Source organism: Schistocerca nitens, chromosome 4 (genome assembly GCF_023898315.1).
Source record: "Schistocerca nitens isolate TAMUIC-IGC-003100 chromosome 4, iqSchNite1.1, whole genome shotgun sequence".
In the NCBI taxonomy this organism is placed as follows: domain Eukaryota; kingdom Metazoa; phylum Arthropoda; class Insecta; order Orthoptera; family Acrididae; genus Schistocerca; species Schistocerca nitens.
Window position 1 is genome coordinate 661045266 of NC_064617.1, and position 23592 is coordinate 661068857.

Consider the following 23592-nt stretch of genomic DNA (forward strand, 5'->3'; position numbering starts at 1 on the left):
AAAAGGAGAAGGGAAACAAAGAAAGGAAAAGGGAGCCACAAACAAAGGTGAGATTAAAGATTTCAGGAATTAATGCAACCAATCGCCGTTTTTTTCTTCAAGTTTTATTTATTCATGACTGGTTTCGAATCGTCTGGCGACTCATCATCAGATGATACAATTTAGTTTGGAGTATTGCGGGGGCCGTGCACTGTTTTTATGATTGTTGCAAGCACTGCTCTGGAAAACATAATGTATGCTTTCCAGTATTGTTAAATATCAGGTGAAACAAGCACTTTTCCACTGATAGTGACTCCCACATACTTTACAAAATATAAACAAACCGAACACTCTTTGGTTCATCTTATGATGAATCGCCAGGCGATTCGAAACTGGTCATGAATAAATAAAAATTCGAGAAAAAACAGCGACTGGTTGCAGTAATTCCTGAAACCTTTAACAAGACAGTAGCAGTGTTCCAAATCCAGAATGGATTAAAGTTTTAAAGGTGAGACTGTTCGCATGTTAGCGACACAATGCAGAACATTCCCTATAATACCCCAGACATGTTTTCCAAGGGAGGGTAAAAACAATAGCAAGAGGATAGACATGCAGCAAGGAAGGGAAAAATTGCTGCAAAGGCTGGGGCCCCATGGTAGCCAAGCATGAACCCGCCTAAGGGTGGTGAGCCCCCTGGGGGGGGGGGGGGGGGGGGGAGAACCTTCTGAATCTGCTTAGTGTATTCTTTCTTTGTTCTCCCTTTACAGTTTTTACCCTCCATGCTGCCCTCCAATACTAAATTGGTGATTCCTTGAAGCCTCAGAACATGTCCTGCCAACCGATTCCTCTTCCTAGTCAGGTTGTGCCACAAATTCCTCTTCTCCCCAATTCTATTCAGTACCTCCTCATTAGTTATGTGATCTACCCATCTAACCTTCAGCATTCTTCTGTAGCATCACATTTCGACAGCTTCTATTCTCCTCTTGTCTAAACTAGTTATCGTGCATGTTTCACTTCCATACATGGCTACACTACATACAAATACTTTCAGAAATGACTTTCTGACACTTAAATCTAAACTCAATGTTAACAAATTTATCTTCTTCAGAAACGCTTTCATTGCCATTGACAGTCTACATCTACTTCAAGTGTCGTCATTTATTTTGCTCTCCAAATAGCAAAACTCATCTACTACTTTACGTGTCTCATTTCCTAATCTAATTCCCTTATCACCACCTCATTTTTTTTATGTTCATCTCATGTCCACCTTTCAAGACACTGTCCATTCTGTTCAACTGGTCATCCAGGTCCTTTCCCTGCCACCTTCAGAATTTGAAAGAGAGTATTCCACTCAACATTGTCAAAAAGCCTTCTCTAAGTCTACAAATGTTAGAACTGTAGGTTTGCCTTTCCTTAATCTATCTTCTAAGATAAGTTGTAGGGTCAGTATTGCCTCACGTGCGAAATCCAAACTGATCTCCCCCGAGGTCGGCTTCTACCACTTTTTCCATTCGTCTGTAAAGAATTTGCGTTAGTATTTTGCAGCCGTTGGAATTATTATATTCTTCTTGAAGTCTGATGGTATTTCGCCTGTGTCTCACATCTTGCTCACCAGATGGTCAAGTTTTGTCAGGGCTGGCACTCCCAGGCTAACAGTAGTTCTAATGGAATGTTGTCTACTCCTGGGGCCTTGTTTTGACTAAGGTCTTTCAGTGCTCTGTAAAACTCTTCATGCTGTATCAATCTCATTTTTTCATCTTCATCTACATTCTCTTCCATTTCCATACCACCACCCTAAAGTACATGGCCCTTGTATAGACCCTCTATATACTCCTTCCACCTTTCTGCTTTCCCTTCTTTGCTTAGAACTAGTTTTCCATCTGAGCTCTTGATATTTATGGTAGTGGTTATCTTTTCTCCAAAGGTCTCTTTAATATTCCTGTAGGCAGTACCTATCTTACCCCTAGTGATATATGCCTCTACAACCTTAGATTTGTCCTCTAGCCATCCCTGCTTAGCCATTTTTCAATTGCTGTCAATCTCATTTTTGAGACTTTTGTATTCCTTTTTGCTTACTTCATTTACAACATTTTTATATTTTCTCCTTTCATCATTCAAGTTCAATATCTCTTCTGTTACCTAAGGATTTCTACTAGCCCTTGTCTTTTTCCTACTTGATCCTTGCTGCCTTTACTATTTCATCTCTCAAAGTTACTCATTCTTCTTCTACTGTATTTCTTTCTCCCATTCTTGTAAATTGTTCCCTAATGTTCTCTCTGAGACTGTCTACAGCCTCTGGCTCTTTCAGTTTATCCAGATCCCATCTTTTTAAATTCCTGCCTTTATGCAATTTCTTCAGTTTTAATCTACAGTTCATAACCAACACATTGTGGTCAGAGTCCACCTCTGCCCCTGGAGATGTCTTACAATTTAAAACCTGGTTCCTAAATCTCTGTCTTACCAATATATAACCTATCTGAAACATTCCTGTGTGTCCAAGCCTCTGCAACATATACAAATTTTTTCATGATTTTTAAACCAAGTGTTAGCTATGACTAAGTTATGCTCTTTGCAAAATTCTACCAGGCAGCTTCCTCTTTCATTCCTTACCCCCGTTCCATATTCGCCTACAACTTTTCCTTCTCTTCCTTTTCCTACTATCGAATTCCAGTCACCCAAGACTATTAAATTTTCGTCTCCCTTCACTATATGAATAATTTCTTTTATCTCATCATACATTTCTTCAATTTCTTTGTCATCTGCAGAGCTAGTTGGCATATAAACTTGTACTACTGTAGTAGTTGTGGGCTTCGTGTCTATCTTGGCTACAATAATGCATTCACTATGCTGTTAGTAGTAGCTTACCCACACTCCTATTTTTTTATTCATTATTAAACCTACTCCTGCATTACCTCTATTTGATTTTGTATTTATAACCCTGTATTCACCTGACCAAAAGTCTTGTTCCTCCTGCAACCGAACTTCACTAATTCCCACTATATCTAACTTTAACCTATCCATTTCCCTTTTCAAATTTTCTAACCTACCTGCTCAATTAAGGGATCTGGCATTCCACGCTCCGAACCGTAGAACGGCAGTTTTCTTTCTCCTGGTAACAACGTCCTCTTAAGTAGTCCCCGCCCGGAGATCCGAATGGGGACTATTTTACCTCCGGAATATTCTACTCAAAGCTATATTGTTTATACAATTTTGGTAAACATTTTTGGAAAACAGTGATCAATTAATTATTATATTTTGACTAAAGTTCAGTCTTGATCACACCATTTATGTTTTAATGATGTAGGTAACCGGTTTCGGTTCTTTTTACAAAACCATCATCAGACCTGTGAATAAATTTTAGGAAATACTAGAAACCAATCTTTAAATAAAATGAAAGTGTCTAATAATGTCAAAATTTAACAAGATAAAATAAAATTAATTATGATGGTAGGCGGAGCTCTCTTCGCTGCTACGCAGTCAACTGATGGTTATGAGTACTGAGGACGAGCTTAAATATGCAGAGACTCCGCCTACTTCCTGTCACACTACTTCACAACTGCCAATCAGCGTTCATAATATGACGCTATCGTCAAAGTATAAAAGTAAGAAATACACTAATAACATAAAACTGATTCATTTAAATGTCTGATTAACAGATAGTTAGTATGTGTACAGCTTATTTATATTTTGGATAAAAACAGTAAACTACGATGTGTAATAGTTGTGCCCTCTATGGGCAACCTTAATACTATTACAGTGTCAGTTACATCAAAGATGTGAAAGTCTTTGGAGTTGTGGTATATATCGATTATACCGAGTCGCCTACATCACAATTGCATCTTTGTTGGATGCTGCAGAATCGTCTTACTTTAACTGTAGTTTTCATAGCAATATTCTTTATAGCAGTAGGGTAGCAGCTAAGAGTACGTTCCGCATTATGTATGTCTGAATAACTGATGAGACTGCTGATTAAATTTTTAAAACTCATCGATCTAATAGTTTTTATAATAATCAATGTCAATTTAATAACTATTTGTTGAACAGCATATTTTACATACATAGCTTTTGCCATGGGTATAACTAGTCTTATATTTTAAAAAACAAAAGAGTAGATGCTTTTATTATAAAATTTCGTCAAAAAGGTCGTAATAATATTTTTCGCGAAAATCTAATTGTTCACTGAGCAGCACTGATGATTTGGTTTTCAAATGAGCATATATCTCGATTTCTTCTAAGATATTCATAAGTAAGCCTTTATTTGCATAATGAAGGTTTAGAAATATTAGAACCAAAATTATGAAACTTGGTATGAAAATTAAATTTAATAAAACTTGCCTCATGGAACATATCATACCAAAATATGCTATAATTAATATCCAATCCAAATCTAGTAATGCAACATATGTACAACAAAAGAGTAGTATCTTATGGATTAAATCTGAAATTAGAGAAGCTTTTAAGATAAAAGATCTTTTAAATGTTGAAATGTATAGTCTGCATTTATTGCTAAGTAATGAACTCTCACCTTTGATTTTTTCTATTTTACTAAGCAGCATTGATGAGAAAATAGACTTTTTACGTAAAGCGATTACCCAAAGACATCAGAGAAAAATTGATTTACTTGTAGCTAAACAACAAAATAAGCTTTTAGAAAAGGTCAACAATATACATCAATTTTATCCAAGGACAATGAATCTTACAGATATTCAGTTCACAAAGTCCGAAATGTCGCTACTTGACAAAGGCTTAAAATATAACTTAACTCCCCCACTAAATAATACGAATGTTAAACACATAATTGCTGATGTTATAGCAACAAGCAAAATATCGAAAATAAATAAACCCGAAGCATGTAAGATAGCCCTAAAAACGAAAGATTTAATTCTAAAAGAGAAAAATAAACTGCATAGAAAAACTGAAGATAAAACACTTAAAAATATCAATAATAAACTACTAGCAGAGAAAGCAATTGTGGTAAAGGCCGATAAAGGAAATACCCTTGTTATTATTAAAGAAGACGATTATATATTTAAAACACTCTCATTTTTTAATGAAGTAACTAAAGACCCCACTCCAAAGTTCCAGATAAAGATCAAGAAATTAGTCGATGAAAATATTCACCTCTTGACCCCTGAAGAAAAGAATATGATGAAAAATATGAATCCCCAAATACCTAAATTAAGATCACTGATTAAACTACATAAAAAAGAGAAATCTATACGACCTATTGTCAACTACAAAAGTAGTCCTTCATATAAACTAAATATGAAACTTAATAAAATTTTGAAAGCATTCTATATATATGACAGCAATTTCAGTATCAAAAACAGTTATGAACTAGCACAACAAATCCACAATATAGACATTCCAACTAGTGCAAGTTTCGCCTCATTAGATATTAAAAATTTGTATACAAATATACCCATTAATGAGACGATTAATATAATTAGGGATAACTTAGTACAATACAAAAATATGACTAAAGACGAAATAACCGAATTTATAGAACTGCTTGAATGCACTTTAGATTACAATTATTTCTCTTTTAATACTAAAATCTATTGTCAGAAAGATGGCTTAGCAATGGGCAATTCTTTGGCTGGGACAGTTGCAGACATTTTCGTGAACCACACTGAGACGCAATTCCTGAAAAATAACCCTGATATCGCAAATAAAATCATATATTACAAGCGATATGTAGATGATACATTATTGCTTTATAATGGTTCAAAAGATGAAATTGAGAAACTTGCTATAAAATTACTCTCTATGCATCCGAAGTTACAATTTACGGTTGAGCATGAAAATTGAAAATCTATTAAATACCTAGATCTCACTATAACTAATAACAATGGGAAACATTTTTTCACCATATACAGGAAACCTACAACCACTGATATTATTAATGCCACATCATGTCATCCTGATAAGTATAAAAAAGCATTTTTTAAGTCTATGATATACCGAATACTAAAATTACCGCTAGAAGCTAATGAGATTAAAAAGGAAATGACCATCTTAAAACAAATTGCAAAAGCCAACTCTTTCAACACACAACAGTTAGATAGCATTTTTAATAAAGTGCAACAATCACAAAGTACTCCACTAATAGGTAATCCAAAATATATGAAGATGACATATATGGGAAACATATCAGATAGAATTACTAATTTATTCAAAAATTCTGGAATAACAATAGCATTTACAACTGACAATACTTTACAACAAAAAATAAGACATACCGTAAGTAAAGATAATGGAAAATCTACCACATCAGGAGTGTACAAGATCCAATGTAGAGACTGTGAGAAAGTATATATCGGCCAAACAGGTCGAAATTTTGCAGTAAGGTACAAAGAACATACGTCGGGTACCTCACGAACAAAGTCTGTATTCGGCCATCGTATAGCATTCAATAATCATGCTGAGGGGACAGTAGAGCAGAATTTACAAGTTCTTCATTATGCAAATAAAGGCTTACTTATGGATATCTTAGAAGAAATCGAGATATATGCTCATTTGAAAACCAAATCATCAGTGCTGCTCAGTGAACAATTAGATTTTCGCGAAAAATATTATTACGACCTTTTTGACGAAATTTTATAATAAAAGCATCTACTCTTTTGTTTTTTAAAATATAAGACTAGTTATACCCATGGCAAAAGCTATGTATGTAAAATATGCTGTTCAACAAATAGTTATTAAATTGACATTGATTATTATAAAAACTATTAGATCGATGAGTTTTAAAAATTTAATCAGCAGTCTCATCAGTTATTCAGACATACATAATGCGGAACGTACTCTTAGCTGCTACCCTACTGCTATAAAGAATATTGCTATGAAAACTACAGTTAAAGTAAGACGATTCTGCAGCATCCAACAAAGATGCAATTGTGATGTAGGCGACTCGGTATAATCGATATATACCACAACTCCAAAGACTTTCACATCTTTGATGTAACTGACACTGTAATAGTATTAAGGTTGCCCATAGAGGGCACAACTATTACACATCGTAGTTTACTGTTTTTATCCAAAATATAAATAAGCTGTACACATACTAACTATCTGTTAATCAGACATTTAAATGAATCAGTTTTATGTTATTAGTGTATTTCTTACTTTTATACTTTGACGATAGCGTCATATTATGAACGCTGATTGGCAGTTGTGAAGTAGTGTGACAGGAAGTAGGCGGAGTCTCTGCATATTTAAGCTCGTCCTCAGTACTCATAACCATCAGTTGACTGCGTAGCAGCGAAGAGAGCTCCGCCTACCATCATAATTAATTTTATTTTATCTTGTTAAATTTTGACATTATTAGACACTTTCATTTTATTTAAAGATTGGTTTCTAGTATTTCCTAAAATTTATTCACAGGTCTGATGATGGTTTTGTAAAAAGAACCGAAACCGGTTACCTACATCATTAAAACATAAATGGTGTGATCAAGACTGAACTTTAGTCAAAATACTATATTGTTTAATTTCTGGACCTTGCATATTGATGAGTAAGAATACCTATTCAAAAGTAGGGAAAATGGATTATTGGTAAATACAGAAAATTAATAAAATTTGAAGTTGTAAATCAAAAAATGTGTAATTGTAGTGTCATTTAATGGTGTAAAATTTGCCTGCAGTTTAGGGAATGTGACTGCGTTAATAAGCGTTTTTACATTATTTTACAATATACAATATAAATATAGTAAAAAAACCTCAGAAAATGCTCTTAAGATCATAAAATCTAGATGATCATAATGGAGAGTTATGTTGTTTAGAATGTTTTAACCCTACAATGCATGGTGATGCATATATGCACTGTCACTGTTTCCATCGACATTATAAAGCAGCAATAGTTTTTTAAGCCTCTATCCTCGCAGCAGTGATACATTGCTGAAATACCACTTTCAATTGTTCCTTTCATTATTGGCAGTTTTCAATGTGTCAGTCTTCTGTGAGGTGTAATCTTTGGTGTTGACCTTATACAGACTTAGTGTTGAGTACTGAGTGTTTGAATAATCAACAATCATTATTGCAGTACAAGGTAAGCACTAAAACAATATGTCTTGATGGCCTAATTTGTATATTTTATATACAAACAAGACTGAATCTTCCATGCTTCAAACCTGGATATTCATAAGCTTTCAAAATTGCTAGTTATAGGTTAATAAACTATTGTATAAAATTAACCAAGAGACCCCTTCACCCAGCTACTTTGGTGGATCAGATGGAGCTGATTGTCATAAGTCATTACCATTCACTGATGACAAAAGTCAACTACAACTAGTTAAGGAAATGTCTCCAATGGTCAAGGAGCTTCTACGACATAGGTTTGGGCTTGATTTTACTGAAGATATCCAAATTTGTCCATAATACCAAAATGCCTTGTTGATGACAAAATTTCAGTCCCTGCAAAAGACTTACTGCAACCCATTTGGTAAAGAAAAACATTAACCAAGAAGGCTCTAGGAGCAGTGACCGCTGCAATGTCTGATAGGTTGACGTTACTGACTAATGTTTTTAAACATGGTCAGAAAATTTGTACCAAATGTAGACATGAAGTGGCCCAAAAAGAATCATCCCACCAGCATAAGCAAGAATCATCATTCACTGAAGATATGGATGTTGTTGCTGCTTGCTTTACTGCTAATACTTCAGTACCATCACTTGGAGAGTCACTATTAAAGGTTCAACAGGCCACCAAAAGGGGTTCAATGAGATACATGAAGTGCAAAGTTCTGAAAGCCCAAGGTAGCATTACTAAGGTAATTACCACAGCTGGTGGTGTAGGCCAAGTAGACATTGCTCAAATACAAATGGACATATGCCAAAAATTTAAAGATGTAGATATCTTAAATGAAGAACTTAAGTTTAAGGCTTCAAGAAATTGCAGTAAAGTTCAAATTTTGACCCTAGCCCAAAATAGTTGGACTATTGAAAAACTGGCTAAAGAATTTGCTGTTTTGACTAAAATGGAGAAGTCTAGGAAACTAAAGATAGAAGATGGGATTTTGGCAACACGTGCAAACTGAAAAGGGAAAATGCTCAACGATGAAGTAAAACAAAATGTCTTCACTTTTTTTGGAGATTTTTCTTGTTTATGTTCAGGCTAAAAGGATTGTGATGCAGTAAAAATAAATGGGAAAAAGATTCAGAAGCAGATATGTATGCTCGTTTGAAACCTGAAAGAAATGTTCATTGCTTATTGTAAGCAATATGGAAATCAACTGAGCTTCTCAAAATTTTGTGTTGGTGCTTCTGGTACACATTCAATATGTGTATGTGCAGTTCATCAAAATGTCAAATTAATGTTGGCTTCAGAACCGTCCATTCAAGATGACTACAAGGTTTTGAAAAAAAAAAAAAAAAAAAAAAAAAAAAAAAAAAAAAAAAAACTGTATGCAGTTTGAAATCAAAAGACTGTGTAATGCAATGTTGTGAGGAATGTCCAGGAAATACACAACTAGAAGCTTTTCTCGGAGACACTTTTGAAGACTATGACCCTGAAGAAACAATTTAACACTAACAACAGATCCATACTGACAGACATGCATTGGAGACACGTCAGAGAACTGTTGAAGATTTCATAGGCACACTGATTTTGAAAATTACCGGTTTAAGAAGCCATCACTTTGTGACAAGACACTAAGGTGTAAAGTAAGCAGCTAAAAAGAAATCTTGCATAAAATGAATTAATTATATTGACGTATTTTGCTGAGAATTATTCATTTGCTGTTGAAGATGCTGTGCAAGGATTTCATTGGGAGAAGGCCACATTACATTCATTTGTTATCTATTTTGGTGGAAAAGAAAGTCAGAGTATTAGCATTTGTTTGATTACCGACTGTCTCCATTATGATACCATTGCTGTCCATGCCTTTCAAATGAAGTTAATAGCATATTTCACATGAACAAGAAGATGTCCTCATCAGCTTTATGCAACCACATGGTTCTGCTCCTTTCTTCCACTGGCCAGCTGCGTAAGACACCTGCTGGATTCCTGTGCAACCTATTTTTGTGACTTCAAAAGCGCAATCACAGTCATCATCAGGAAGATAATACAATTTTTCTCAATCTGCCTTTACAAAATCGTATAACTATTTAACAAAATATGGAACTCACTCTTTAGTGTTTCTGTTTTGCAAATCTGCTGTGTTGTGTATTAGATTTGTTTTATTGTTGTTGTTGTAGTTGATGTAGTCTACAGTCCTGAGACTGGTTTGATGCAGCTCTCCATGCTACTCTATCCTGTGCAAGCTGCTTCATCTCCCAGTACGTACTACAGCCTACATCCTTCTGAATCTGCTTAATGTATTCATCTCTTGGTCTCCCTCTACGATTTTTACCCTCCACGCTGCTCTCCAATACTAAATTGGTGATCCCTTGATGCCTCAGAATATGTCCTACCAACCAATCCATTCTTCTAGTCAAGTTGTGCCACAAAGTCCTCTTCTCCTGAATTCTATTCAGTACTTCATTAGTTATGTGATCTACCCATCTAATCTTAAGCATTCTTCTGTAGCACCACATTTCGAAAGCTTCTATTCTCTTCTTGTCCAAACTATTTATTGTCCATGTTTCACTTCCATACATGGCTACACTCCATACAAATACTTTCAGAAACGACTTCCTGACACTTAAATCTATACTCGATGTTAACAAATTTCTCTTCTTCAGAAACATTTTCCTTGCCATTGCCAGTCTACATTTTATATCCTCTCTACATCGACCATCATCAGTTATTTGCTCCCCAAATAGCTAAACTTCTGTACTACTTTAAGTGTCTCATTTCCTAATCTAATTCCCTCAGCATCGCCCGAATTAATTCGACTACATTCCATTATCCTCATTTTGCTTTTGTTGATGTTCATCTTGTACTCTCCTTTCAAGACACTGTCCATTTTGTTCAACTGCTCTTCCAAGTCCTTTGCTGTCTCTGACAGAATTACAATGTCATCTGCGAACCTCAAAGTTTTTATTTCTTCTCCGTGGATTTTAATACCTATTCCGAATTTTTCTTTTGCTTCCTTTACTGTTTGCTCAATATACCAATTGAATAACATTGGGGAGAGGCTAAAAACCCTGTCTCACTCCCTTCCCAACCACTGCTTCCCTTTCGTGTCCCTCGACTCTTATAACTGTCATCTGGTTTCCGTACAAATTGTAAATAGCCTTCTGCTCCCTGTATTTTACCCCTGCCACCTTCAGAATTTGAAAGGGAATATTCCACTCAACATTGTCAAAAGCTTTATCTAGGTCTACAAATGCTAGGGATGTAGGTTTGCCTTTTCTTAATCTAGCTTCTAAGATAAGTTGTAGGGTCAGTATTGCCTTACGTGTTCCAATATTTCTATGAAATCCAAACTGATCTTCCCTGAGGTTGGCTTCTACCACTTTTTTCATTTGTCTGTAAAGAATTCGCATTATTAAACTGATGGTTTGGTAATTTTCACATCTGTCAACACCTGATTTCTTTGGGATTGGAATTATTATATTCTTCTTGAAGTCTGAGGGTATTTCGCCTGTCTCATACATTTTGCTCACCAGATGGTAGAGTTTTGTCAGGACTGGCTCTCCCAAGGCTGTCAGTAGTTCTAATCGAATGTTGTCTCCTCCTAGTGCCTTGTCTCAACTTAGATCTTTCAGTGCTCTGTCAAACTCTTCATGCAGTATAATATCTCCCATTTCATCTTCATCTACATCCTCTTCCATTTCCATAATATTGCCCTGAAGTACATCGCCCTTGCATAGACACTCTGTATACTCCTTCCACCTTTCTACTTTCCCTTCTTTGCTTAGAACTGGCTTTCCATCTGAGCTCTTGATATTCAAGCAAGTGGTTCTCTTTTCTCCAAAGGTCTCTTTTAATTTTCCTGTAGGCAGTATCTACCTTACCCCCAGTGAGATAAGCCTCTACATCCTTACATTTGTCCTCTAGCCTTGATTGCTTACCCATTTTGCACTTCCTGTCGGTCTCATTTTTGAGACGTTTGTATTCCTTTTTGCCTGCTTCAGGTCCCATCTCTTAAAATTCCCACCTTTTTTGCAGTTTCTTCAGTTTTAATCTACAGTTCATAACCAATAGATTGTGGTCAGAGTCCACATCTGCCCCTGGAAAAGTCTTGCAATTTAAAACCTGGTTCCTAAATCTCTGTCTTACCATTATATAATCTATCTGAAACCTGTCAGTATCTCCATGCTTCTTCCATGTATACAATCTTCTCTTATGATTCTTGAACCAAGTAGGGCAACAATGGTTTGTGGCCCATTATTGCTTTCCCTCCCTGGTTTGTAGGCATTTTTATAACGCCATATGTTTTTCAAGTGACGAGAGTGTGAATTATTGGTGATTTTGGACCTTTATTTCAACTAACTGGCAGGTAAGAATTAGCATATCATTATTTATATTATTGTTACATACCCTAATGTATCAAATAAAGAGCATAAAACTGAAGTGGGTAAATTACAGGTTGGGGTAAATAATATAATACAACAGCACAACCTTTCATATAATCAAGTTTTTATACCAAGAGAGATATTAGAGATAAGTTTATCTTGTTCAGTAATTTACTTCATAGTGTGAATGTGTAACTAATAACACTACTAAAAATTCACAGTTTCAACCAGTATTGTAGAGAGAGAAAATTAAATGTGTGCTGTGAGTCACAGTTGTATTAATTTAAGACTAGAAGAAGACAATGGCTCTTAGCAGCAGCAGAAAGACAGAGTAGGAGGAGGGAAAAGTTAAAGAGTGAAGGAAAATATGAAGAATTTAAGAAGAAGTATCTGGAAGAAGCTCAAAAAACTCAGCAGAAGCAGAAACAAAAAGTTTCTACAGCTGAGTCAACATAAGCAAGGACTGTTACTAGAAGAGTTAAAAATAGCGAGAGAGTTAAAATTTGTAAATCTGTGGTATTATCTTATGGGACCAAACTGCTCAGGTCTTCGGTTTCTAAGCTTACACACTACTTAAACTAACTTACACTATGGACACCAACACACACATGCCTACGGCCGATGGAGGACTTGAACCTCCGACAGGGGGAGCCGTGCGGACTGTGACAAGACGCCTTGGACCATGCGGTGGAGAGAGTTAGAAAACATAGGCAACATAAGGTGTAAGATCAGCAACCTAGTAAAGCAAGTTTGTCTCTGTTCTGTAGAAGTCACATAATGCTCTGGATAAAGCCATGGCTTGAGTGCTGCAATTGCTTACACTGGCAAGTTACTGTCAACTATACCTGAAAATGTGAAGGTAGTTACAATCTGGTCAGATGGACCTGCCTCATAATTGAAAAACAAATATATTACTGCTTCTGTATCTTAATTTCAATCATTTCATAATGGGGAAATCTACTGGAACTTATTTGCTACATCCCATGGTAAAGAGGCCATAGATGGAATTGGTGCAGTTGAGGAACAGCTAGTGGGGAATGCAGTAAAAAAGGGAAAATTCATAGTAGGTGATGCATCAACTTTCGCTCAGATGGCTGCAAGTACCACAACTATGCAGGTTTTTCATATGTCTATTGATGAAATTCAAGGGATCAACGTGAAACTTAATCTGGCTCAAATATTTTCTTCAGCACCATCACTACCAAGCATAAATAGCTTTCACTACAAACCTCTCTGCTGTCTCCAAATAATTTTGCTGCTGCGGATCATCATACTGAAGAAACTATAGAAAGTGTGAAAATTGGAGACTGGAACAAAGTAGTATATGACGGTAAATTCAATGCTGGAGAAGTATGTGCCGTTTTTGGAAATTCTTACTTAGTCAGTGCAATGGAGTGTGCTGGTCGCTATTCGAAATGGCCCGAAAAACGTGATGAAATTATAAAGAAAATTAATCCATTTGATGTTGTCAATGCAAAAGGATATTTCAATTCTCTGACTTAATTGAATTTACAGTTCATTTTCCCAGTTGGCATGCTCTTATAATTTTTCTTAGTGTCTGAAAAGTGCAATGTTAATGTTAAGTTTATCTTATTTGGCACATCTTCCCCCATGAACCATGGACCTTGCCGTTGGTGGGGAGGCTTGCGTGCCTCAGCGATACAGATGGCCGTACCGTAGGTGCAACCACAACGGAGGGGTATCTGTTGAGAGGCCAGACAAACATGTGGTTCCTGAAGAGGGGCAGCAGCCTTTTCATTAGTTGCAGGGGCAACAGTCTGGATGATTGACTGATCTGGCCTTGTAACATTAACCAAAACGGCCTTGCTGTGCTGGTACTGCGAACGGCTGAAAGCAAGGGGAAACTACAGCCGTAATTTTTCCCGAGGACATGCAGCTTTACTGTATGATTAAATGATGATGGCGTCCCATTGGGTAAAATATTCCGGAGGTAAAATAGTCCCCATTCGGATCTCCGGGCAGGGACTTCTCAAGAGGACGTCGTTATCAGGAGAAAGAAAACTGGCATTCTACGGATCGGAGCATGGAATGTCACATCCCTTAATCGGGCAGGTAGGTTAGAAAATTTAAAAAGGGAAATGGATAGGTTAAAGTTAGATATAGTGGGAATTAGTGAAGTTCGGTGGCAGGAGGAACAAGACTTTTGGTCAGGTGATTACAGGGTTATAAATACAAAATCAAATAGGGGTAATGCAGGAGTAGGTTTAATAATGAATAAAAAAAATAGGAGTGCGGGTTAGCTACTACAAACAGCATAGTGAACACATTATTGTGGCCAAGATAGACACGAATACCACGCCTACTACAGTAGTACAAGTTTATATGCCAACTAGCTCTGCAGATGATGAAGAAATTGATGAAATGTATGACGAGATAAAAGAAATTATTCAGGTAGTGAAGGGAGACGAAAATTTAATAGTCATGGGTGACTGGAATTCGTCAGTAGGAAAAGGGAGAGAAGGTAACATAGTAGGTGAATATGGATTGGGGGGGGGGGGGGGGGAAGAAATGGAAGAGGAAGCCGTCTTGTATAATTTTGCACAGAGTGTAACTTAATCATAGCTAACACTTGGTTCAAGAATCATAAAAGAAGGTTGTATACCTGGAAGAATCCTGGAGATACTAAAAGGTATCAGATAGATTATATAATGGTAAGACAGAGATTTAGGATCCAGGTTTTAAATTGTAGGACATTTCCAGGGGCAGATGTGGATTCTGACCATAATCTATTGGTAATGAACTGCAGATTGAAACTGAAGAAACTGCAAAAAGGTGGGAATTTAAGGAGATGGGACCTGGATAAACTGAAAGAACCAGAGGTTGTAGAGACTTTCAGGGAGAGCATAAGGGAACAATTGACTGGAATGGGGGCAAGAAATACAGTAGAAGAAGAATGGGTAGCTCTGAGGGATGAAGTAGTGAAGGCAGCAGAGGATCAAGTAGGTAAAAAGACGAGGGCTAATATAAATCCTTGGGTAACAGAAGAAATATTGAATTTAATTGATGAAAGGAGAAAATATAAAAATGCAGTAAATGAAGCAGGCAAAAAGGAATACAAACGTCTCAAAAATGAGATCGACAGGAAGTGCAAAATGGCTAAGCAGGGATGGCTAGAGGACAAATGTAAGGATGTAGAGGCTTGTCTCACTTGGGGTAAGATAGATACTGCCTACAGGAAAATTAAAGAGACCTTTGGAGAAAAGAGAACCACTTGTATGAATATCAAGAGCTCAGGTGGCAACCCAGTTCTAAGCAAAGAAGGGAAGGAAGAAAGGTGGAAGGAGTATATAGAGGGTTTATACAAGGGCGATGTACTTGAGGACAATATTATGGAAATGGAAGAGGATGTAGATGAAGATGAAATGGGAGATAAGATACTGCGTGAAGAGTTTGACAGAGCACTGAAAGACCTGAGTTGAAACAAGGCCTCGGGAGTAGACAACATTCCATTAGAACTACTGAGGGGATTAGATTAGGAAATGAGACACTTAAAGTAGTAAAGGAGTTTTGCTATTTAGGGAGTAAAATAACTGATGATGGTCGAAGTAGAGAGGATAAAATGTAGACTGGCAATGGCAAGGAAATCGTTTCTGAAGAAGAGAAATTTGTTAACATCGAGTATAGGTTTAAGTGTCAGGAAGTCGTTTCTGAAAGTATTTGTATGGAGTGTAGCCATGTATGGAAGTGAAACATGGACGATAACCAGTTTGGACAAAAAGAGAATAGAAGCTTTCGAAATGTGGTGCTACAGAAGAATGCTGAAGATAAGGGGGGTAGATCACGTAACTAATGAGGAGGTATTGAGTAGGATTGGGGAGAAGAGAAGTTTGTGGCACAACTTGACTAGAAGAAGGGATCGGTTGGTAGGACATGTTCTGAGGCATCAAGGGATCACTAAGTTAGCATTGGAGGGCAGCGTGGAGGGTAAAAATCGTAGAGGGAGACCAAGAGATCAATACACTAAGCAGATTCAGAAGGATGTACGTTGCAGTAGGTACTGGGAGATGAAGAAGCTTGCACAGGATAGAGTAGCATGGAGAGCTGCATCAAACCAGTCTCAGGACTGAGGACCACAACAACAACAACAACAACAACAACATTTGGCACATAATGTCTTATTTTCATTTCTCTGTTTGCAGGAAAAAAGGTTTTTCCAACAAGTAGCAGCACCTAATGTGAATCACGTAACATTGAGTCATGCGCCTTATTCAATATATTAGGCTATAATGTTTCACATGGTATAAATATTTTTAGAAATCTGTAACTCTGTCATTTGAATGCCAATCTAATATGCATTTGCTGTGATAAAAACCAGATCCACACTCTTAATAGATTGAGGACACTTTGGACCTAACATGCACATTAGGAGTAGGATGTCCCAAATTTGTAACATGAGTCACAAAATGAATTACATTCCTGTTCTTTATGTTTAATCCTCTTCCCTGCTTAAACAACACTTCAAGATCTTTGCCTGAATAACACAATTTATAATAATGATTTACAAATGAAAATATGGGTTTATAGATTGATAACAAGTCACCATAGTAAAACACCAATTTCAAAATGTAATGTGAGTCACCATGGAATCTCCCAGATGCAAACCTTTTCTTCTAGGCATCCATGTTAGTTAAATTTGATCCATTTAGACACTATTAGTAGGAATAGCCCTCTTATGTTTCATAGGAAAAGTAGCAGTGGTTGGTAAAACCTTAGCTCTCAGAATAGCAAGACAAATTTTTTTGCCACTTTAGAGGCTTATATCTATATTTAGGTGTGGCTAAATCCCAAATTTTTGCCGTGGTGTGATTCAACATAAAACGTTACCTATGTATGTTAAAGCTAATGACCAAATGTGTGCTAGAACTTTTAAAAAAGCCTAGCACATTTGCATGTGATGTGAAAACGAGTAGCCTCTCTTTGAAAGCCCCTAAAATTCAACCCTTGAAGATAGTGAACTGAAATTTGGTATATCAGCATCAAAGAACATATAGAACCTTCACACCATATTTCATTAAGTGGCTTGTTCCAAGGTAGCCCTTTTTCTCCTAACATACACACATTACAAAATCAAAAGTAATTACCTTAAGTCTTAGTTCGAGTTTACTCATAATCCATTGATACAACACTTTAAAGAAGTAGCCAGCAGTGGCTGCTTTTGCCTATTAACACATTACTAGACTCTTTCAACATCCCCAAAGGTTCTCCTCCGTGATGGGATGGGTTCGATCTCTCTCCACTCTGTGCATTTCACCTTCAACCTGCCCTCCTTTTTTCCTTCCTCCATCACTTCTGAACAGCATCTTTAACTCCTCCCACATGATTCTTGTTAATTCCTTCCTGGATCATTCCTCCTCCCAAGTGCACAGTTAAGCAGTGGTTACCATTCCAAATATCCCTATATACGTATCTGCGTTCTAAACAAAAATTATTTTTCAGTCTTTGATGTTGAATTTATATTTAATTTTCACACATAGGAACTCTGAGTTATAATAAGCTACATTACTGTATATAATAATCCATTTTAATTTTTTTGGGCATTGTTAAGTATGCTGCATCACTGTTATTTTTACATCTGATGTCATATTCTCTTAGTACGTATATTATTATTGAATGTCCTACTTTATATATTTATTTACTGTAGGATGTTAAGAGACAGAACTGCAATAACGTATGTTCTATATAATATAAATTACGCTAGACATTGTTACAGTGTTACTACCTGCTTTTATTCCGAGAACATGTTTCCCAGATTTTTTTAAATTTTTTTTTAGTGTGAAAACGAATGCGTTATAGCAGAAGCGGCGATGATCATAAGCCATGGGCTACGCTACATACTAGTTTACCATATAATTACCGAACGAACAGAAGAAAGGGATAGCATTTTCTTTTATTTACAATTGACTTCAATAATAATATGTCATCGCGGTATATGTCTATATTATATCACTTGAGTATATTACTTGTAATCCAAATATAAAGTCATCTTACAAGTATCGGCAATGTAAACAACAGGTATCACACTTACCAACATACACCGTACGTTTAGTATTTGTTGTCATAGCATTGAACTATTTCACAACACAAAACTACACATTTGAAACTCAGTTTTCAATCATGCAACATACAGTGAACAAAAGTGTATCGGGACGTGGGTGACATGTTTCCAACTTTTGAAACTTGAAACTTTTAAACGATACTGACTACTGAACTGGTTTTCTTCAGTATAGTGTGTTATTTTACAGATAGTAATATGAAACTGCACTGACTGTTTACAATATTCGTAAACATTACAGCTTCAACACCCTGCAATCGCCTCTGATTTTACTACTATTGGCGACAGTGCATTCGTATGATTGCGTCATAACAAAAGTCGGTCTGTTTAGGTGTCGTGAGTATTGCATATGTATAACAGTAGTCTGCTAATGCATAGAAAATGGATTTGGTTGATAAAGAAATTAAGGAGGCTTGGAATATAGATTCCGTCGATGGGCAATTTAGCGACGCAGAGGACGATGTTGGGTAAGCACCGCCGACGAAAACAGGGTAAACGGTACTTTGAAAGTTTTACTTATTTGTGTTTCTTTATTATTGTTATTATTTTAAAGCTATCCTACACCTAGAGGCAAACCACTGGTCAAATCACAGCTTGTGACAGGTCTGCAAAACCTCGAAATTAATGATGGAAGTGGAAGTGATGGATATGAAGCCGAAGATGATAATGGAGACTATCTGGATGAAATGTACGATTGGCCACAAAAAGCACCAGGTAAATTTAATTCCCACTTGTTTTTAGATGAATTTTCCTAAAATAATGTATATTGTAAGCCAATTATTTGTAAATACTTAACGGGCATGTTGCCTTGCGTTGTCACGTGTACAGACCCGTGTGGTGGCCGTTTAAATCCAGATATTATCTCTAGCTGGTAAACGTCTGGACGAAATCATTTTGATACTCCATGAAGCATTGAAGCAGAGCTCTAATTGCTTTGCAAACTGTTCTGCATAGCAGTTCTGTCAATTAATAAGAATATTTGAGCTGCTATGTGAAATAACCCGCGATTTTGCCCTTTTTCCCCTCGCCTTATTCTGCTTCCTTGCAGTGTGTTTAGTTCACCCTTCCAATTTGAATGAAAGCAGCAAACCCGAGTAAGATATTGGAGTCGATGAGCATCTTTGTAATACGGTTCTTAATGTTATTTAATTAGTGATTACCAAACTGTATTGTAACGTTTTGTTTCACATCCCTGAGGTTTTAGTTCTTGGTGGAATCAGTACATCATCTCCCCATCTACATTTTGATTTCATAACCCACTTCTGTGTGGCTTGAAGGCTACATAGTGTACTAGTATAGCATTTCCACCCCACTCTTCTCATCCATTTGATGATAGTTTGTTAGAAAAATAATTGTCATACCTCAGTATAAGCAAAATTTCTCTGATTTTACAGTCATAAGTATTATACAAGACTGTGCAAGGAAGTAATAAGCAAATAGTAGAATTCAGTCTCACATTTTATTGCATTACTCATTACCAATTTTAACTTTACACCCATCATCAATTATTAAAGAGCTTAGGCAGGGGATACATAGGCTGTATCCTGAATCAAACTGCATTTGTAAGATACGAAGGACATGAAAGGGAAGCTGTAGTTCACAAGTGAATGATATATGGTTGCAAACATTCAATATATTCATTAGGCAAGCAGTGAAAGAAACCAAGAAGAAATTTGGAGAAGAAATTAGAGTTCTACATCTACATCTACATTTATACTCCGCAAGCCACCCAACGGTGTGTGGCGGAGGGCACTTTACGTGCCACTGTCATTACCTCCCTTTCCTGTTCCAGTTGCGTATGATCGCGGGAAGAACGCCTGTCTGAAAGCCTCCATGTGCACTCTAATCTCTCTAATTTTACATTCGTGATCTCCTTGGGAGGTATAAGTAGGGGGAAGCAATATATTCGATACCTCATCCAGAAACACACCCTCTCGAAACATGGCGAGCAAGCTACACCGCGATGCAGAGCGCCTCTCTTGCAGAGTCTGCCACTTGAGTTTGCTAAACATCTCCATAACGCTATCACGGTTACCAAATAACCCTGTGACGAAACTCGCCGCTCTTCTTTGGATCTTCTCTATCTCCTCCGTCAACCCGATCTGGTACGGATCCCACACTGATGAGCAATACTCAAGTATAGGTCGAACGAGTGTTTTGTAAGCCACCTCCTTTGTTGATGGACTACATTTTCTAAGTGCTCTCCCAATGAATCTCAACCTGGTACCCGCCTTACCAACAATTAATTTTATATGATCATTCCACTTCAAATCGTTCCGCACGCATACTCCCAGATATTTTACAGAAGTAACTGCTACCAGTGTTTGTTCTGCTATCATATAATCATACAATAAAGGATCCTTCTTTCTATGTATTCGCAATACATTACATTTGTCTATGTTGAGGGACAGTTGCCACTCCCTGCACCAAGTGCCTATCCGCTGCAGATCTTACTGCATTTCGCTACAGTTTTCTAATGCTGCAACTTCTCTGTATACTACAGCATTAATGATCCTTCCTCATTCAGGAAGAAACTTAAATTATTTTGAAGTTTTTGCTACAATCTTGTAACTCTAACGCAGGTTAGCCAGATATGTACGATAAAGTATAATTAAATAACATGGTGCCAAGGGAAGTAGATTAGGAAATGACACTAGTAGTAATTGATGAAATTGTTGTTCGGGTACAAAATAACTGATGGCAAAAGTAGAGGAAAGATTAATGTGTTAACATCAAATACAGATTAGTGTTTAGGTCAGGTAACTAATTAAGTCATTTAACTGAATCTTCATCTATGTCTAAAACTACAGTCTTCTTCTTCTTCTTCTTCTTCTCTCTCTCTCTCTCTCTCTCTCTCTCTCTGTGTGTGTGTGTGTGTGTGTGTGTGTGTGTGTGTGTGTGAGTTGACACAGAGTGCCAGTAACGATATTTGCACTTCCAGGTAAAATACATTGAACACAACAACCAAGAAACATTATATTAGACACACAAACTCAGAGTGTACAAGAGCACCAGACAGGTCTATTATATTTCACATGATGCACTTTGCATCTCATACAGAATATATTGTTCACACAATCCTAGCACCCCCTTTGCCTTTCCAAGATAATCAAAATAGCCCCACAATCTGTTCTTACTTCTCTTTGCTCAAGTGTTTTGTCAGGTCACGCAACACGTCTTCTGTGCTCAGGTAGTCCATGGCAATGTTCTGTCATTCTGTGTGGTCTGGAATAAAATGGTGCCTTATATTATTATATTTGGTCCTAGTACTAGTGAAATCATTTTTAGCTAGGTTAATGGCTCCTTTATTGTCACAGAAGATCATTACAGGTTCCACAATTAAATTTGGTTTTGTTTCACATATTAATGTTCTTAGCCACAATGTTTCCTGTGGGGTGTAAAATAGCGCCATATACTCAGCCTCTATGGTAATCAATGCAACAGTTTTTTGCTTTTGACAAGACCACGAAATGTGGCCCCCCATTAATTTAAAGCAGCAGCCAGTAGTGGACTGCCTATCTCCCAATTCAGTCCCCCAGTTCACATCGCTGTTGCCTTCTAGTTTTTCATTACCTTCTCTATGTCTTAAATTGTAGCCTTTTCACAGATTTCCAGTGCTTTTCCTTTGGGTCTCTGGGGTATCTGCTCACTCCGTTGGTGGCAAAAGCAATGTCAGGTCATGATGTTTGAGACAAATATAACAGACTCCCTAATGCTTCTAAATATGGAACATTCTTATCACATTCCACGTCTGTCTCATTTATATTTAACTTCACTCCTACTTCCATTGGAGTAGTTATGGGTTTACAATCACTCATGCCAAATTTCTTTAAGTTTTTTTCTGTGTTTGACGATTGATTTATACTCAGTTTTTGTCTCTCTTCATCCTTAGTGATATCTAAATAATGGTTAACCTCCCCCAAATCATGCACCTCAAACTTGGTTTACAGCTGTTTCTTAAAAATTCTCATTTGGCTTTCATTTTCAGTCAGGATAAGGAAGTTGTCCACCCATATTGCCACTATTATTATCCATTCTCCTCCCCCTTTATAGTATATACTGGGATCTGCCTTTGAGTGCTTCATATTCATATTTATTAGAGTTTATGTAGACATCGATTCCAGCAATGTCCACTCTGTTTAAGTCCATAAATACTTTTTTGCAAATGCCAAATCTTTTCCCTTTCCATCTGTTTTTCATGACTTCTCTTGGTGGAATGACAAATATCTCCTCCTCCAATTTCCCATTTAAATATGCTGTTTTTACATCTGTATGATGAATTGTTAAATTTTGTTTTGCTGCCAAGGCTAAAAGACATCTCAATGAGACATACTTGACTACAGGTAAAAAAGTTTCTTTGTAATCTACCCCTTGTTTTCGTGAATATCCTTTTATTACAAGTCGTGCTTTATATCTTGGTGATAAATTTTCAGGGCTCCTCAAAGGAATACCCATCTTGCCTGTAATGGTTTCTTATCTGCTGGCGTATTTACCCATTCAAAGGTTTCGTTCTGTGATAAAGATTCCAATTCCCTCTCCATCGCTTATTTCCATTCTTGAGAGTTCAGGCCGCTCATTTCTTCTTCTGCTGTTGTTGGCTCATCATTAAAAGCCTGGGCTGCATACATCTCAAAATCCGGATATTCTTTCAGTTTTGGTACGCGAGACGAACGCCTTACATTGTTCTCTTCATTTTGTTCGTCCCTCAACTCATTGTCATCATAAATAGTCTCAATTTGCCTTTGACTGTCCCCTTCCTGTTCTTCACTTTGCCATTCTTCACATAAGGTTTCACTCTCGTGACTAGGTGCAGTTAACTTAGTAGTCTTGCCCCCCTCAGAGTCCTTTCTATTTTCAAAGAATACTACATATCTGCTTGTAACTATGCTTTTATCCAATGGATCCATTAATCGGTAGCCCTTTGAATTCTCACAATAGCCTACAAAGATATACTATTTAGCTTTTGGGTCCCATTTTCCTCTCAGCTGTTTTGGAATGTGTGCCACATGTCACACCCAAAAACCCTTATATTGCTTAGGTCAGGTTTCCTCCCTAGCCATATCTCATTGGGAGGGGGGATTCTATCCCTTTATGCTTTTGTAGGTGATCTGTTGTTCAAGTATACAGCCATTGATACTGCCT

The 23592-nt window shown here is 36.9% G+C and overlaps 2 protein-coding genes across 3 annotated transcripts in view; one reads left to right on the forward strand and one right to left on the reverse strand.

The window, feature by feature from the left end:
- Positions 1–18558, reverse strand: part of LOC126251673 (peptidyl-prolyl cis-trans isomerase E) — a 78368-nt gene extending 59810 nt beyond the window's left edge. For both annotated transcript variants that reach the window (XM_049952252.1, XM_049952251.1), the window contains exon 1: positions 18424–18558. In XM_049952252.1, the coding sequence (XP_049808209.1) occupies positions 18424–18457 (34 nt within the window). In that variant the 5' untranslated portion in view covers positions 18458–18558. The remainder of the gene's footprint in view (positions 1–18423) is intronic.
- A 176-nt stretch (positions 18559–18734) lies between these two features.
- Positions 18735–23592, forward strand: part of LOC126251672 (serine/threonine-protein kinase RIO1) — a 116843-nt gene continuing 111985 nt past the window's right edge. Inside the window, exons 1-2 of the mRNA XM_049952250.1 lie at positions 18735–18917; positions 19004–19164. Coding sequence (XP_049808207.1) covers positions 18832–18917; positions 19004–19164 — 247 coding nt within the window. The 5' untranslated portion in view covers positions 18735–18831. The remainder of the gene's footprint in view (positions 18918–19003; positions 19165–23592) is intronic.